This window comes from Tinamus guttatus, unplaced genomic scaffold, assembly GCF_059628265.1.
Source record: "Tinamus guttatus ecotype Peru unplaced genomic scaffold, ASM5962826v1 Tinamus_guttatus_pri_ptg000227l, whole genome shotgun sequence".
Lineage (NCBI taxonomy): Eukaryota > Metazoa > Chordata > Aves > Tinamiformes > Tinamidae > Tinamus > Tinamus guttatus.
Window position 1 is genome coordinate 3,628,975 of NW_028288761.1, and position 15,399 is coordinate 3,644,373.

Below are 15,399 nucleotides of genomic sequence, written 5' to 3' on the forward strand. Positions count from 1 at the left end.
TTTTTTTTTTTTCAAAACGCTGCATTTAATATTAATGATATTCTGTATAAACTTGGTGCCCTGTAGGTAGTATTCTACGCACAAATAAACTAGACTAAAATGTGTGGCTGTTTATATTTTCACTGCAGAATGATAATTCAAGCAGACTTGAGTAATATGAACAATCTTAAACAAACTTGTGATATCCAGAAAATAAAACTGCCCAAACTCATTCCATTAGTATTTTGAAAATGCTCAAACCAGACAGTATTTTGAAAGTGCAGAACATAAGAATGAAAGATTATATGGTCATACCACCTAACATATCTTAGTTTTCATATTTCAGATGCTATTAAATCTTTTATTTAGGGTCTCATACTGATCAGTTTAGTTGGGAATTAGAATTCACTTACCAACAGAAAGAATCTGATGGTATTTTCACAAAAAAATAAACACCAATAAAACCCTGACTATTTTTTTATATCAAGATACATCTCCCTGACTTTTAAAGGCAGAAACTTGAATCAATACAAGTCGTAAAATTGTTAAATAAATTTACGCTGCTTCTCCACTGAAAAACAGCCATTATTTAAAAGTTAATAATGGCAAAACAGGGGGAAATAATTCAGCAAGTTGTACAACTTCAGGATCTTCAGGTTTTCTCCATTTGCAATAAGTTCTAAACATTCTCAGCTTCAGATTTTCTAAATTTAACTCCTTGGTTGCTATGATACCAGCACCAAACAATGTTTCACAACATTCCTGCACAGATCAAGCAAAAGGATGACCAGCCATTCAAAAATAACCCAAAGTTCCTAAGGCAATTCTCACTGAAATGGAAACATTAAAGCCTAGCTGGTAGCATGCAACACTAATTACATAGTTTTAGCCTTCTTCTCTCCCTACCTCTACACATATTGCATCGTTACATATATATCATCAAACACTACAATGCTGGGGGCTCTAGGTTCACTAGTTCTTCTCTTCCTGTTAGGAGAGGCAGCTCGTGTGTGTGTGCACACAAATACACACACACTTGCCAGGCTTGTGCCTCCACAAGTATTTAAGAGGACACACTGTGACCTAGAGATTAAGGAATTAACCTAGTAGAAAAAAAACAACTCACAAAATTACATGTCTAAAAAGGTATTTTTACAGTTACTAATCTAGTTCACCATGAGCCAAACAGGTTGATGTGTACAGGTGACAACAGCACAGCAGCAGGAATGAACAGCCAGGACCACAAACCCTTTAAGATCAGCCCCAAACAAACAAGTTGATTTCACAGACATTGAGATGCATCTTTTGAGATGAATAAAGGTACATGTTTGCTGTAACCTATTTGCTTCTGGATGCAGATAGACATTTAAGATTGCGGGGGAGCGATGGCTTGGCTTAGTATCTTCAGTTGGGAAACAGGAAGAACAAAGGTTTTTGTATCAGTGCAGCTGTTCTAAATGCTTGGATAGAGGCAAAAAAAACCCCTATTTTTTCAACCCCATTCAGTTTCTGTGGAAAACAAGTCAAGTTACACAGACTTAAGTCTTCCTTTCTGGCACAACAGACAATTTTCAAATGCATACCATATGCTCTTAATCCATTTTGAACAACTACTTTCAATAGCTCTTAAGCTCAGTTAGCTGTGGTCACTCTATTCATGATTCTCTATTACAGAGCCCCCAAAGCTTCAAGTTTAAGAACACAGGGCTGTAGAGGAAAATAGTATTTTTACGCTTTGCCTCTATCTTTGCAACACTGCAGAGTTCCCTCTTTTATCAAGTAAGACTAAAAGGCACCTGGCATGTGTCCACACATCAAGTTTTCTTTCATTTCAGTGTATATTTATGAGCTTATAAAATAACTTTTGTTACCTGTGCACCAAGATCTTTCATGTAGGGCCCAAGCTCACTGAAGAGATCATAGCCTTGATGGAAGAAAGCCAGGTGAGCATACATAAATGATAACATCTAGATGGAAGGAAAAAGAAAAATCATACAATATTTAGGTAGCTCAATTAATTAATTCACATAAATGAACTTAAAGTACAGTAAAATTGATACTTTTTTACCCTTGTAATTTTATATCCATTCTTTGTACAGTTTTGAGTAGCATAAATAAGTATGCAAGTTTAAGGCAGCAAAAACCAGAATCAAAAATCTCAGAAATTAGTTAACAGAATTAATCCTATCAACCATAACAAAAGTTTTATTAAAGGAAGAAAAATAGCTTCCAATTTGTGTTATCTAAAACTTTTAAAAACTTTTAATAACTCCTAACTAGGATATGTAATTAGTGAGGGTACAGAATTTTTTTTACTAATGATCCAAAATCACAACACGTATGAACAGAGCCACGACATAAGAACAGACAGAGATGATATGAAGGAGCAGAAAAAGGAGTATAACCAGGAGAAAACAAGTATGCAGCTGTAGCTGTATATTAATTCAACCCATACAGCTAAAAGCATACTGCATATTAGCTGACTCAGCTGCTATACGAAGTAAGAATGCTATTTGTGAAAAAGGCTGAATTGGTCTTAGAAAGAGATTGGAAGAGGTGCTTCTTGTTTACAAATGAATATCACAGTCCCAAAGAAAAGACTCTTTGGTGAACAAAGCCTTCATTTTTAATCAAAGCACATACCAAAGAGTCAATGGCAATAAAAGCCTTAGCAAAGCATCCACACTTGAACCAAAAGGATTGCCAAAAATAATTTAGTTATCATAAACGCCAAGGTGACCATCAGCAAAGTGATATTATAAAGTAGACTGGTAATATACATGGAGAAAAGGACAAACTGATTTAGCACATACTGCATTGCAGTCACATTTTTAAAAAATCGTTTCAAATTTAATAAAATATTGTCTATATCAAAATTAAAAATATACCTTACCGATTTTAAGATTTCCGATCTCCTTTTAGACTGAAGAACATTGATCTGGGGAATAAAAAAAGAAAGGAAACAAAAGCTTTTAATTCAGTTAGCAAACTTTCCCTCATGGGAATAAACAGCAGATTACATTCATACAAGCATTTCAAAGCTTAAAATAGAAGAATATAACTCAATATCTGACTACAAAAAGCCTTTTTACAGTAGTACAGAATGCATGCTAAATTTGTCATGGAGATAAGTGACTCATTTCAGAGATAAAGCCTTGCAAAGGTGTCATTTCCCAATGATAGTCACGAAGCTTTATAACAGAAGGGAAAACAATTCAGACATGATGTGCCTTCCAAAAGTAACATAACACACAAAGGTACCAAATTTTCTAGACTGCCATCTCAAAGAGACCATATTCGATGCAGATTTTTCAATGCATATTTCAAATAACTTTTTGACCATGTGAGCCAACCCAGTCCCACAGCTTCTCCTTAAAGGAGCTGCACGCAGCATCTGCCTCTCTGTTAGGAAAGGGGCTAAAACCGTGTTATATAACGGTCTGCCCCAAGGTTGATGTTGTCAAAAAATTCCCAAAACTGGGATAGAGCCCCAGCCATAAAATAAACAAAATCACAACATCTTCAGTGAACAACATTTCACATTCTTGCTCTTTTAAACCGGCCAAGTTCATTGACCCTTGAACTTCAAACTTTTCACATTAAATACATACCCTATTAAATACATACCCTATTTTCCACATTCAAATAATTCTTCTATCCTATCTCACCATCACCTTCCTATCTCTAGTCTGTAACTTAAAGCTGTCATCCAGACCTAGAGCTTTTAATTACAGTCTCATTTATCAGAAATAAAGCCAGAAGAGCTATCGAGGGACTACAGCAGCGAAGTCAACTCCCCAGCAGCAGAGTCACGAAATAGAAGCGTCTCCTGCAGCAGCGCCTGGCACCGGCTCTGCCACCCCGGGCACATGCAGGAGCCGAGCACTAACGATGGGGCACAAAGAAACATGTTCCCTTGCAGAGTGATAAAAGCTGAGTGTACTCTGCTAACATCAGATTTCCCTGGAGTCTGTCCCCAGTGCACAGCTCTCATCAGCTCTGTTTTGAAATCCAATTATGAGCCGAGGGTTGGGAGGAAAAATTGGTGCACTAGGTCAAATCCAGTCAGCAGAAGGGGCAGGAATCACCTGAGCTAAAGGTAAGACAGGGCTATGCCACCCATGGTACACATGAATTAGAAAAATGTGCAGAAAAATTATTTCTCAGGCTTCAAAATAGTAGGATACAAAAGTAGCACCTCCCAACACCCTATAGCAGTTGTAAAGCAAAACCAGAACTACATGCCATAGGAGAAGTTAAGACAGTGCCAAACTCCCAGCTCAGCAGGCAAATAGAGTAGTTGTCAAACAAAACACATATCAGAAAACTGCAATTGCACTAGCAGTCAGCATCCTAGATCCAAGTGTTCAGGTTACCTGTAGTTGCTAGACTAGGCTGCAGTTTATTTCAATTACATAATGAATTGCATTTTTTTTGGTCTGTGTGTTGACTATGCTGTATTAGATCAGTTTTTTTGAAGAGACAGAACTAGACACACTTAAATTGAAAATCAATCTTCACTCTCGCAGAAAAAGCACAATATACAAATTTAAGCAATAAGGATGCATTAAGTAAATTGACTGCCCAGAATTTCATCAAAAAATACACAAACACACCACCTGCAGACTATTTCTTATACACTGGTAATTTCCACACCTTTAAGAACTTACAACAACAGCTTCTCAAAGACTTCTCTCTCTACATGCAGCACTTACCTGAAGAACGTAATCCAGAGCTATGTGCCGAAAACATTTCCGCGTAGCGGTCAAGATATTAGTCGCCTCCTCTACCTCGTGCTGTTTATTTCTTTGTACTTGGGCATTTTTCACTAAAGCATTCTCTTTTTCTTCACTGACTTTCTCAAACTGTTTCTTTGCATCTTTAAATTTCCTAATATCTCTAAAGACAATTAAAAAAAAAAAAGATGACTAATTCCAAAGTGTAGGAGAAAAAGAAGCAGTAAGCAGAACATTTTTAGCAGTGTTATAAGCTAGCTTCATTGTTTTTTCTTTAATGAATATTCAGATTAGAGGCAAATCACAAGCAGCAGGATGGAAGCCTCACTTTCTTCTTCTTCTGAGGAAAGGTAAAACTGATATTTAGAAAAACATAAAAAAAGAAAATCAGTAAGCGCTATTTTATTTTAATTGAACAAAGACAACATGAATCTTAAGATCAAAAACATATCCTGTTTCCAATTTAGCATTTCTTCAGCTGAAACTAAAGTCTCCTTGGTGTGGGGCAGTTTTTGGCAAGGCTGTAATACACACCCTTCAATTAATGGCTGAAGATTTCCAAAAAACTTTCACCAACCCACTCAGAAGTTAGACTCTTTTTTAAAGACATTTTAATAGTTATTTCTCCATAAGTGAAAAGAAACTTACTCCTTAACAAAACTCTGAAGTTGTGCTTTAATTGATCTTTGGGTTTGGTCAAAGAGGATCTGGAAAAAAAAATTTAAAAAAAAGCATTAAGATTTATCTCAATAACTTGGGATTATTCATAGCTTTTCATTTTCAACATAGGCATAGGATACAATTAGGAGCTACTAAATGCTTTATGTCTTTCTAAACCTCTCTCTCACCTTTTTGGAAGCCGTTGACCTCATACAGTAGTTTCTGAAATTATTCTGTGTGTCAGACTGAGTACTTTTTCACACTATATGTTACTTCTGGGATTAAAAACATTTTGCTTGAAAAATCTTTGCCAGAAATCCACTGTGCAGCAAAACAAACAAACAAAAAAAAACAGAGAACTAAGAGTAGCCTTGGACTAAAACCAGGCTGGCAACCTTGCTCCACATTCGCATAGATACGTGCACAATAAAGCATGAAGTAGAAAAACGAGGAAAGCACGAAACAAGTCATTTTCCTTGATCCCACACCAAAAATAACAGTTATGCAAGCTCCCCCCAGACGGAGGCAGCGCGCTCCGCAAGTGTGTAGTGAGCAGCAGGGCAACATCCATCATCACCTTCAAGCCAGCTAAAGCCCTTTGCAGAACGCCCTGGAACAAGGTAGATCTGCAACAATATCACTTGCAGCACCTCGGCACAAACTTATTTCTAATACACTCTTGGCACAGGAGGGGCTGTCATAGATGCTCGTGATTTCCAATGCAAAGTCACAAAAAAAGTAGCCTGGACCTTTCTTCACCAAAGTAATCCTGATCTGAGTGAATGATATGGGAGAGAGTCACGCTCTAGCCTGTTCTGTTCAAATGCAGCACTATCTCACACCAAAAATTATTTGCACAGCTTCCCTAATAGAATCTAATTTTGACCTCTATTAACCCTAAGTTATAGGGCTTGTCTTCCAAACACAACCAGCTGCCTCTTTTTAGGCAATATGTTGAACTCTACCCTTGATGGTGTGATCTGGATATCTGCCAATTAAGGTTTAAGCGAAGATCAGGAAACTAATTTGAATACTTAAATGTCAAGATTTGTTTTTTGGTTCGTATGTAAAAGTCACGCCAACTCGAGGTACATTTCTTGCAGAAATACATATGCTTATTATGCAGGATTAGAAAGAACTATTACTAACCTAATGCTTCTCTAATATTAAAAAGCACAATATTTCTCTTTCCAGAAGTCTAGGTAGAACACAGTAAGAAACATCTATAACTTATATGGGAAGACAAGTATAACAGAAACAACCCAAAACAAATTCCTCACATGGGTCTTCTCTTAAAAAAAATATAGTCATAAGGAAAGACAAGAGTTCCTGGTATGCAGTTCTCTCACCCAGATAATTTGGCATGCCTTCTTTCATCGTTCATGTTTATTATGACGATTACTCAACAGTGAAGAACACTACTCTTCAAATAACTTTGAAAAAGTGATTTTGAGTCTTAAACTATGAAGTTTGGGGGGGTTTTTTGTTTGTTTTTGTTTCTTTAATACATACTCACAGCTTAACCAACAACTAAACAAATGGAACTGTAGAAAGAACAAACCCACGATTTCCCACAAAAAGCTCTAGGCTGAAACCAATGAAGGGTAATACACATGAACAACTAGTGCCCCCTCCCTTACTTAAATTCATAAAAAACTCCTTCATGCCCAGCTGCTACAAAGAACAGTTGCTTCTTTTTGAAAGATGTAAAGTGATCCAAAATTGTGCTTATTTCTGCCTCTTACAAGATGGGTTGAAGGAGGTAGAAAAGGGGGAATAGTCATCCATATAACGATTTTCCTCAAGCTTTGCTAAGTTCCCAAGGCCAAAGCACACACCACAGGGTGCTAACATTTTTTCTTATGTCCCCAGAAATTACATCTGACAAATGAAACTACATTCCTTCAGCTTCACATCTGTCCTCTGAGGCTCTTTTCTATACCTCCCAGTTGTATTACAGAAGTACAGGGCATGACCAGGAGGAAAAAAAAAAAAAAAAAAAGACAGAATATCAAGTAGTATTCAGTCCAGTTCAATAGAATCTCCTCCAAAAGGTGGAGATCCAAGTGGTTCATAACCTTTTGGTGAAAGCACATCAAAAAGTCTGTCTCAGCTCTGACCCTTTGACCACATCTCCTTTAGCAGATAGCTGTTCCCTGCCTCAGTTTCCCCGCTCACAAACTGCAGGAGCAAAACAGCACGTATTGCCACGTACTGACAGCAAAGCCCTCCCCAGCTCAGGGCTTCTGCAAGCACAGAAGAGAGCAAAACATGACTGAGTTGAAGTCCTTAGTTACCAGGTGGGACTCCATCCAGTCTCTATCTTTGGTGGCTTTTGAGACCTAGGAACATAAAGGCCTGAGCAACATGCTCTAGCCTCAGAGCCCACCCTGTTTATTTCAGGTATTGCCCAAAGCCCCTTTCAACCTGAAATATCCTGTATCTAACAGTAACACATGGAGGATCCTCAAGAGGCAGATTGCATTTCCACTTGGGAAAGATACAGAAGGGGGGGGAAAAAAAAAAATACCTAAGCCACACACATAGACACAGAGAACTAGAATAGATAAAGGCTCAGCAAGGTGGAAATCATGCTGAGGCTACTCCCACTAGTGACATTTAAGCTTGCCAGTGCCTGAGGAACGCACCAATCCACATCCAAAACAGGAGCGGGACCAGATGGGAACTCTGCAGATTCGTGGACACCTAGAAATGTAAGGCCTTGCAATTCTACTCGGAGTAAAAAACAACACTGCTAGGCAGAAAAATGCCTAGATATACGTTTCCTAAAAGGACAGAAAAAATGTCCAGAGTGCAATCTGTGTAGATGTATAACCTTTCCAGCCCATAACCTTTAAAGCACTGCAAGCCACAATCATGTAAAAAAATAGCACACTGACAGCAAGATCAAAACACCTAGGTCAGGCACATCAGGAGGCCTATACCATAAAGCAAGGCAAACAGGTAATAAAGTAACCAGCAACAGCATGCCAAGCATAATAGAGAGGGTCTGAAAAGTCTGTGGTATCAAAGTGAATTCACCTGCTGTACCCAATCTACAGAAATCTGTGCACAGAAATAATGTGTTCTCCCACCCCTAGAGCCAGCTACTGCTGTGAATATTCACACACACTTCTTGCCATCAATATCAAGGTATCTCTGCCCACTTCCTGTCCCCTTCGTCAGCTTCATGATATTCAATCTATGCACCTCACCCATACTCAACAGCATCAACATACAGTCCTTCATTTAAACCCTTTAGACAACCATGCATTTTAAAAAAAACAAATGAACAAACAAAAAAAAAGCCACGTGAGACAGTTTTAGGAAGCTAAGTTAATGTTAACAAACATTTCAACTGAAACACTTCAAACTGTTCTCTGCCTCATTACATTTTAAATTCCTACTGGTACAAAAACCTCGATGCTTGGCATTTGTAAGAATCCAGCCCATCTTCAGAGAAGCTCCAGTTCCTTTCCAGCAAAGGATTAGAAAAGAGCAGTGGGGGCCAAAGTAAAGGGCATGTTATTTGGGCTTTCAGCCAGTCAGAAGAGAGAGGAGAAAAATAATTACAAAAATACAAAAGAAAAAAGCCTAACTTGTGCAAAAAGCCTGAGATGGCTAGGGCTCAACCCTACCATTTTTTTATATCTCCACATTTCTCTGCATCTGGCATACCTCTGAAAAAGAAAACTATACAAAAAAAAAGAAAAAAAGAAAAAAAAAGGTGCTTCATTTTCCACATTATAAAGGAGAAAAAAAAGAAAAAGCAGAACATATGGAAAAAGGTATACTATTTAAGTCCAGTAAAAAAATAAATGCTCCAAGATCACTGCTATGCATGCATTTCATTTAAAAAAGCAAAACTATCCAGAATTCACTGCATCTTACAGTACAACACTGGATTTTAGCAAGTCTTAAATTCCAGACACAAAAATATGTAAAAGGGTCTCTAAAGACAGAGATGTTTAGAGGTTTATTTTGTTTATTAAAAAATCTAAATAAAATATTTCACAGGTAAAAATTTTAAAATATTTACCACTTAAAGTGTGTTCTTTTGAAGAATATATCATGAAAAACTTCAGCATTATTCTACTATCAAAGATAACTTGTGAGTCAACCTAAGTTATCAGAATCACGTTTTAGCTTAAAAAGTTACTTACATTGTGGTAATTGATCATTTCCTGCAAGGTATCAGAAAACTTTGTCAAGCTAGTCTGCAAAAAAATAAAAATAAATGTTTTAAGTTAAACCTTAGAGCATGAAAACAATGTTTCAGCTTTTTACAGCTTTTCATTGAAGAGCTTGGAACAGATTCGTAGCATGATTAATCTAAATTTACATCTAAGCTAAATCAGCTATACTTTATAGTAGAAGGAGACTACAGGAATAATATCAACTTAAGCTATTATTAAAAGGACAAGCAACATAAATAGGTTATTGCTACCCCATCTATATATAACATAGCAAACTGAAGCAAATCTAGAAAAACCTCAATCCAAGTTAACTAATTTATTAGAAGTTCATATGATATAAAGACACTAGCTTACACTACATCTCATTTTATAACTCCCATTACTGTGATAACTGCTGCCTCACAGCTGAAATGCTGAGCCACCTCAGAGGGGATCTGTTGAATCTCCACACTTCAAAAACATTTATGAAATAATTCCTAATATTTGGATAATGATTTCTATGACATTTAAGCACAAAATAAAATGCTTTGAATCAAATTCATTTGTATCTCATTACAAATTAAACTTGGTTTTCTGTTACATGGCAATGTGTCACAGCACTACGTTCTTAACAAGTCCATTCCCAAACAACCACCATTTCTGCAAACACGTGCAAACACCACACAATTTCAAAGATACATTTTTCAACTAGCTTTATGAAGATGCACATTTGCAACACAAATAGATTACATGACATACATGTTATACACAATTATAGTATATCTGCATACTTACAAAATACAACTTCAAACTTCAATTCAAATTATCATACATATCTAGTGTTGAGTGTGATCACACATACAAAAAAAAATCACCAAGAACAAAGTGTGAGCTTTGTCCAATTAGCTATTCCAAATTAGCCTAATGATATCAACCTGAAGTATGCTGCCATGGAAGCAGGCCGAGTACAGCTGAAACTTACTTTTTTATATATATACACCAGAGAGGACTATACTCCTCAGGTGCCATCTACTTGCATTTGCCATGGTACTTTCTCAAAGCTCAGGGAACAGGCTCTTAGGTTATCTTAACTGGAACCCTTTTATTTAGCAAACTGCACAGAGGCACCTGCAGAAACCATCACCCTGATTTTTTTTCCCCAACCATCCCAAGATGACAATTCCTGTCCCAAGACATTCTCTGGGCTTTGGAAAACACTTGCAATTGCAAATTACAGCCTTGACCTGAGTGACGGTTGCACTGCTGTGCACCGCAAACAAAGCACTTGCCAAAGAAAATAGAGCAAAAAGAATAATAGTACAAACATCTTCGACTACTTCTCTTAGTGAGTGCTACATCTCACCATTTTATCCGTGTTTTTCTCTTCCTATTTGCACTATTCAAGAACATACCTCAACCAATGCATCTTTACTTGAATATTGTGCCAGGTCTCGAATTCCATTCATGAACTGCTTGTTGGCTGTACAGAAGGCTTTCCCAGTATCAATCATTGCAATACAAAGCTTCACCAGCTAGAAAAATAGAGAGGAAAAAAAATATCAATAAAAGGTTTTATGTCCTTTTACTCATCCTGTACCCATTAAACACACTGAGCGTAGCTATGTCTTCAGAAAGAAGTGATTTCAAAAGTTCAGCCCTGGATGATAAATGAAACTCCTGGTCCTCTGAAGAGCTTTCTACCACATGGCAGTGCAGTGCGTCATGGACACCACAAGAAGAATTAATTACTTTAACAATAAAAGCTTTTTTTTTTTTTTTTTAAATGAGCCACACATTGCAAGAGAGGTGTCTAGACAATAGTAAAAAGCAATCTCATTATCAACTAAAACATAACTAGTTAAGTGTTTATAGTTCATGATCCTGAAACCCAGTATGCCTTCTTCAGGGTAAAGAAAAAGCCACCTAATTTACCCCCCAAAAATCACATGCAACTTTGGGACAGTTACATTATTAAATACATAACCCTGAAACTACTGTTACAAAAAATAATGAGAAAAATCAGACTTAAAACAATACTTTACATGGAAATTCCATTTTATTTGTCTCAAGAGCTTTCTACAGCAAGAGCAAGGGTTAAAATTCCAAATGCAGCCAAGGAAGTCAGCTGATGACATATGCCTATAACATTACAATAGAGGCCAAACCAACTAACTTTTAGAAACTTTCCATAAAATGCAGAGAAAAAAAGACAACCCAAAAGCCTCCAAATACTACCAGTTAGAAAACAAACAAGTAGATTGCAGGGAACTTAAAAGGTGCTACATATAATCTAGGCATGCACAGAGCACGGCAAGAAGCAGGATAAATTTTACAGTAGTTCCATCTTCCCGATGGCAGTAAAGGATGTTCCTGCCGCTCCCGGGAGCGTGCCTGCAGAGCACCAGGGACAGCAGGCGCTCGAGCCTGCGAGCCAACGTGCTCCCAGGACGTGGTCTCGCGAGCCACGAGCGCCGGGGGCAGCACCCGGCAGCCCAGGCCCTGGGCTCACGCGGCTCCATGGCGGCGGCGCCGCCTCACGCGGCTGCAGCGGGGCCTGTTACCATGCGCTGGGCCCAAATCCGTCCTGCTTGCAACAGCAGGGCCCTTGGGCTGCCGTTCCTCACCAGGGGACTCGGCTACACAGAGCTAAACCATTTCTGTGTCTGTTTCTCAGAACAGGCACCGCGGCATTGGCACACTCACCTTGTCAAGTTTCAGTTCCAGTTCTGTCACATCTCCTTCCACTTCTTCTAAAGCAGCCCTGTATCGTCAAAAAATAAAGTTCTCCTGTAAGTTTTATTAAAAAACACTTTCGAACTTGGCAATAAAATAGTCAAAATGCCTGTATACCCCCTACCCCACCTCGGTTTCACTTAAACTATAAAGCAACACAGATTCTAGGGGACCACGAAGATGACCTGCTAGACACCCGACTGTCAAAACAAACCAAACCACCTCACAACACGATCTGTTAAACAGCTTAGTAATAGAGAACACAGATGAAATTTTTATACCTTCATGTGTTTCACATTAGCTATGTGATGATAAAGGAAGCATAACTCAATAACCAATATGTTTGAAGGTGTTTATATCAAAGAGAACTTTGCAACTCTTTCAGTGACTCTCTGAGCTCTTACCCCTCCCCTCCTTACCCCACCATCCTGCAGTTAAACAGCAAACTTGCAATAAGATTACAAAAATACAGGATTTGCCATGAGTCAACTGACACAGCAAGAGAGCCGAGCACGGGCGAGCTGAGAAAGGGCGACACTTCACTGCGTTCACAAACGGGACCTGAACAGACTAATTTCTGGTAACGAACGCTGCATTACAGAGAAGTCCAGTTCACCGGGGCAGGATCTGACACTGTAAAGAGGCCGGTAGGAACCGTGGTTTTCCCATCCTTTGCTCCCATCACCAGGGAACCTCATCCTTTCAGCTATTCCAGCATAATTACTCATGGAGCCAAATTGCTCACCAGAAGTACTCTGATTAACAAAAAAAAAAAAAAAAAAAAAGAGAAGTTTTCTGCAGTGCTTTATGGAAAACTGGATCAGATACACTTCCCACAAAACTCTCCCCCTCAAAAAAAGTGGGATATATGACAGGGAACTGTGATTAGGGAATTTCTTAAGCCAGCTTTACCACCAGATGAGAGCGCGTTGATCCCCAGCCCTACTGTCTCCTGCTAATGCTTTTTCAGTTCACACGAGTTCAAGCCAAGAACAGAAAAATAAGCCTGGATCAGGCTCCAAACTCAGGAAAAGCAGTTTCTGAAGAACAGTTCTGCAACCCGCTGCCAGCGCTTCTCAAACAGTCAGGATGTAAATCCCAGCTTTCCGCACGCTTGGCTCACGCTTTGCACACTCCCATTTCGATCCTCACAGGCATTCCCGCACAGCTACAGTCTGCCCTTACATCTAAGCACGTTCCCATACTGTGGCCGTTGGACTTGTGTCTGCCCTCTAGCACCAAACCAGAAACAAATTCAGGCCAAGTTAATTCCTCTTTTCCATTTTGTCTGTAAGGGATTAGTTTTCATTTAAATCTCTTGAGTTAAAACTTCTTTCTAGGAGCATTATAGGAGGAAATTTAAAAATATATACACACACAAAAGGAGGAAAGGATAAATACCTCAATATTTAGACTGTTATTTTGTATTAGTTTGTTTATAAACACAATGCAGCTGATCTCTATTTGTTCCTTTGGCATTAACATGAAAAGCATGATTAAGTAGTTTGTTTAAAAAATTGTACCACTATTTGATAAACACATTTAAAAATATATTTTTTGTTAACTGGAAAAAGAGTTCTAGTTCCATGGGGTTTTATGAGCTTAAAAAAAAAATCTAAACCAGACACAAGATGGAGAAGAGAGATAAAGACAGCAGAGCAAGCAAGAGCGAAGACAACAAACTTCCTCAATAAGCCAAGCTCTAAAGGCGGGGGGTGAAGGCAGCAGAGAACAAGCTAAACTGAAAGGAAAGGGAGACAGAACCACTGAGAAGATGAAGGAGGGTGAGCAAAGAAGGAGAGAGCAAAGCAGAGAAGGACAGTGTGGACGGAGGGAGCTGGAATAACCCCCGGCCCAGCCTGGCCCAGAGCAGGAGACCTTTGAGCAAGTCCCAGCTCCAGCTGCCTCCCCCACAGCCCTCAAGGGAAGGCACATCTGGCCCTGCAGCTGGCGCCGGGCAAAGGCTACCGAGGTTTCAAACCAAACCCCATTTCAACTCCTTATTTCTTTGTGCAGAACAGTCTGTTTCCACTGTCCGCAGCACTTGAAGACTCATAGGAGAGTTGTTTTCATGCATTGTGTTTACAGGAACAGACCCTCCCTGGGTTATTTGCGCAAGAACGACAGAGAGGAGCCCTGGCACTACACCACAATACAGAAATTTAATAATGTAGTGACACAGAAGTATCCATTTATTCAGAAATAGTTTTCATACTATGTCAGGCAACATGCTAAGAGCAGCTGACCTAAGCTGTGTTGCATTCATGCTATTCTTATTTTTCCTTAATTCAATAGCTTTTTGGAGCCATTAAATATTAAGGTGCTTTTTTTCCTCCAGAACATCTGTATCAGGGATACTTCAAGTTCGCAAAAAATTATTGTGATTCCGAGTAAATCCCATGTCCTCAGCCAAGACCAAAGCTCCAGCTATAAACACAGGAAGTGATCGTAAAGCGCTGAGCGCCAAGTGCCAGATCTGACCTGCAGCGGGAAGGCAGCTCCTCGGGGAGCTGGGAATAGGCTTTGTGTCAGGGCAGCCTCCGCCAAGAGCCTCTGACACGAGCAATAAGGATCAGCCCTTCAAAGCTGTCTCGGGACGTGAATCAAAGTCCAACATCTGGGGCTTCCTGAGGCCTTCGAGCCCGACATGGCAGAGCACAAATCCAGAAGAGCTGCTGAGGGGAGGACGGCTTGTAGAAGCGACCGCTCTCCCACGATCCGCATGCTCCGCAGTGAAGACCCTTAGGAACGTGTCCCCCTCCTCTGCCACTTCTCTCCAGAAGCACAGCCCAGGTCACTACCATGCAGCTCCCATGAAAAAACATCTATAGCGCAGGCAGAACATAGGAGAGGATAGAAAAAAACTCACAATCTCATGCAGCAAGCTTATTTCCTCCCTTCTTTTCTTTTCCACCTTCCTTTCCTTCTTTTTTTCCTCCTTTCCCCCACTCTACCCCCCCGAGCTGAACAGCTTCTTTTCCCAAGTGACTGGTGGAAAACCTGCTTAAAGACCCGTTAAGGCACCAAGGACTCCAGGCACCCCCAAACCAAAGGTCACAATTAAGCTCAGTTACTCCTGGGCCATCAAGTACAAGTAAATCCTAGTGAAACAACCT

The 15,399-nt window shown here is 39.3% G+C and overlaps 1 protein-coding gene across 3 annotated transcripts in view; it reads right to left on the bottom strand.

Annotated features, from left to right (window-relative positions):
- ACAP2 (ArfGAP with coiled-coil, ankyrin repeat and PH domains 2) overlaps window positions 1-15,399 on the bottom strand; it is a 59,124-nt gene that overhangs the window by 29,321 nt on the left and 14,404 nt on the right. For all 3 annotated transcript variants that reach the window (XM_088525550.1, XM_088525548.1, XM_088525549.1), the window contains exons 2-8: window positions 12,254-12,311; window positions 10,963-11,082; window positions 9,539-9,592; window positions 5,364-5,422; window positions 4,695-4,878; window positions 2,873-2,917; window positions 1,851-1,946 (exon numbers count right to left, since the gene is read on the bottom strand). In XM_088525550.1, coding sequence (XP_088381676.1) covers window positions 1,851-1,946; window positions 2,873-2,917; window positions 4,695-4,878; window positions 5,364-5,422; window positions 9,539-9,592; window positions 10,963-11,082; window positions 12,254-12,311 — 616 coding nt within the window. The remainder of the gene's footprint in view (window positions 1-1,850; window positions 1,947-2,872; window positions 2,918-4,694; window positions 4,879-5,363; window positions 5,423-9,538; window positions 9,593-10,962; window positions 11,083-12,253; window positions 12,312-15,399) is intronic.